This window comes from Candoia aspera, chromosome 3, assembly GCF_035149785.1.
Source record: "Candoia aspera isolate rCanAsp1 chromosome 3, rCanAsp1.hap2, whole genome shotgun sequence".
Classification (NCBI taxonomy): Eukaryota; Metazoa; Chordata; class Lepidosauria; order Squamata; family Boidae; genus Candoia; species Candoia aspera.
The window spans coordinates 101973280-101975227 of record NC_086155.1 but is presented as its reverse complement, the minus strand read 5'-3'; the positions used below and the strand labels follow the sequence as shown (position 1 = coordinate 101975227).

Genomic DNA, 1948 nt, shown 5'->3' with positions numbered 1-1948 from the left:
GCTGGTGACAGCTGCCTGAACCAAAACTTTTTCCCAAGCATGAATCTCACAGAGTTCTCATTGGCAAACTTTATTAAGATGAAAGTAATGTTGCTAGATTGCTCCAAGTAAACTGTCTTGTTAGAATCAGAATTTATCTTTGTACATTAGGGACTTCTGATTAATTTTTTTATAGTCTAGTTATGTTATGGCAAGGCTGATTTCTTCTCAGATTTCGGGGGGTGGAGGTGGTCCGCACTTTGACTTTAGGTAGCAGTCACTTGAATCCTTATCAGTTTAAGAAACAACCTTTATAGTTGCCCATCGCTTTGCTGCTGTTATTGTCAGTGGCTCCAGTGGAGAAAACAAAAGATTGCTTTGGCATCTCCTTGTGCTGCTGGCAGTTGATACTCCATGTCTTTTTCCAATATACATACTATATATGGGGGAAAATGTGCATGTTCTCCATACTCTTAACTCACTAATGTAGCTGTTCCTTCCTATGAATTGCCCAGTCCTGCATTCCATTTTTATATGAGCTTGGTATAATCCTTTTTCTTTCCGTAGCCTTCAGGTTCTGCAGATTTGCTGTTTAAAAGTTCTGTCATTTTTTCCCTGTGAAAAGATCTTCCCTTTGTAATTAATGTGCTTAATGACTCATTTGGCATGTTTAAGTGTCTGACAATGTTTCTAGGTTTGTTGTATAAAGGGGGCAGAGTATTAATGGGAGGTGTGAAATGAGATGGTGGCATTCCCACTGGGTGCAATCTGCTACTTGTCACTTCTGCTGGGTAATATGAGGTTGATAAGTAATAGTTTTGCAAACTTGGTGCAGCAATTGAAGTTCCATAAATTGGCTGAGACAAGGTGTTAACAAAAGGCAATTTCATTCCTGTTATAGTGCGGATTTGTGTTGCGTTGTTTTTATCAGCCAGAGTTCTTACAGGCAAAATTGGGTGGTAGAGTCTTGCTTGTGATATAGTACTCACAAAATTATAGAGAAGGGAGTGCCAAAGTCCACCACAGAGGGGATTCAGTGTCACCCGAGGCCACATGCTGGCAAGGCTTTGCAAGGCTTCCCAGTTCCAGGTGGACACAGGGAAATCCTCCTCTGTGTGATACAGCTGAGAGAAATAAATGCAGAGTGTGATGTCTTGATACTTCATTAAAAAACTGTAAATTTTGCTTATGCAGCCATGCTCTGCCTCATTACAAGGAGAATAATTTGAATAAATAATTATATATGCACTGTTCTCCCAGTTGTGTACAACTGAATCTAGATAACCATCCATTTCAAATAGCATTGATTCTGGATGAATGTTGTACTCTGTGCAGTTTGTAACATGGCCCTTTTGAATTAATTTACCTGATACATGTCTCAACTCATAAAAGAGAAGATGTTTATTTTGGTAATATGTTGGCCCATATGGGAATCCAAAAGCCTTTTGAAATTCTGTGTAAGGAACTCGTGCTTCTTCCCCTGTTTGTATGTGATAAGGACATTTAATACAGGTTTGGCTCACTGTTAGCCAGTAATATGGTTTCACTATTGTACCTTTTTGTGCTAGGTATTCTTGGCAAAATGGTTTCATTTCTAGGTCCATCATGTGTGAGAACCTTGAATGTTGACAGTCCTGAAACACAGAGAAGAAATTCCTGAGTAGTTATTTCCAACCTACATTACAAATTCAAGCCAATTTGATATTGGACTCTATGTAAGAAAGAGCTAAGAACAGTTCTTGTTTCTATATTAATGAAGGTATTATTAAAGAACCCTTTTGTAGTTGACCATTTCCATGGAAGCTGAGAAATATAAATTACTGTATTTTGTACTTTAACATATGTACTGGAGCTGCCTTCAGCAAAGGATCGTTACCTTGTCATGGTGCTGGAGCTTGAGCACCTCAATGATGCCACGAGCTAAACGTGAAGGGCCACCCAAGACGGGAAGGTCATGACAGAGAGGTCA

General features: G+C 39.2%; 1 protein-coding gene across 1 annotated transcript; it reads right to left on the bottom strand.

Annotated features, from left to right (window-relative positions):
• Positions 1-509: 509 nt before the first annotated feature.
• Positions 510-1586, bottom strand: APOBEC4 (apolipoprotein B mRNA editing enzyme catalytic polypeptide like 4). Its single transcript, XM_063299884.1, has one exon. It carries the CDS (start codon positions 1584-1586, stop codon positions 510-512), a length of 1077 nt encoding a protein of 358 aa, XP_063155954.1.
• Between the last annotated feature and the right edge of the window lie 362 nt (positions 1587-1948).

Excerpts from the sequence above, each read along its gene's own strand:
- APOBEC4 (XM_063299884.1), bottom strand. The coding sequence starts at position 1,586 with ATGATGGACCTAGAAATGAAACCATTTTGCCAAGAATACCTAGCACAA.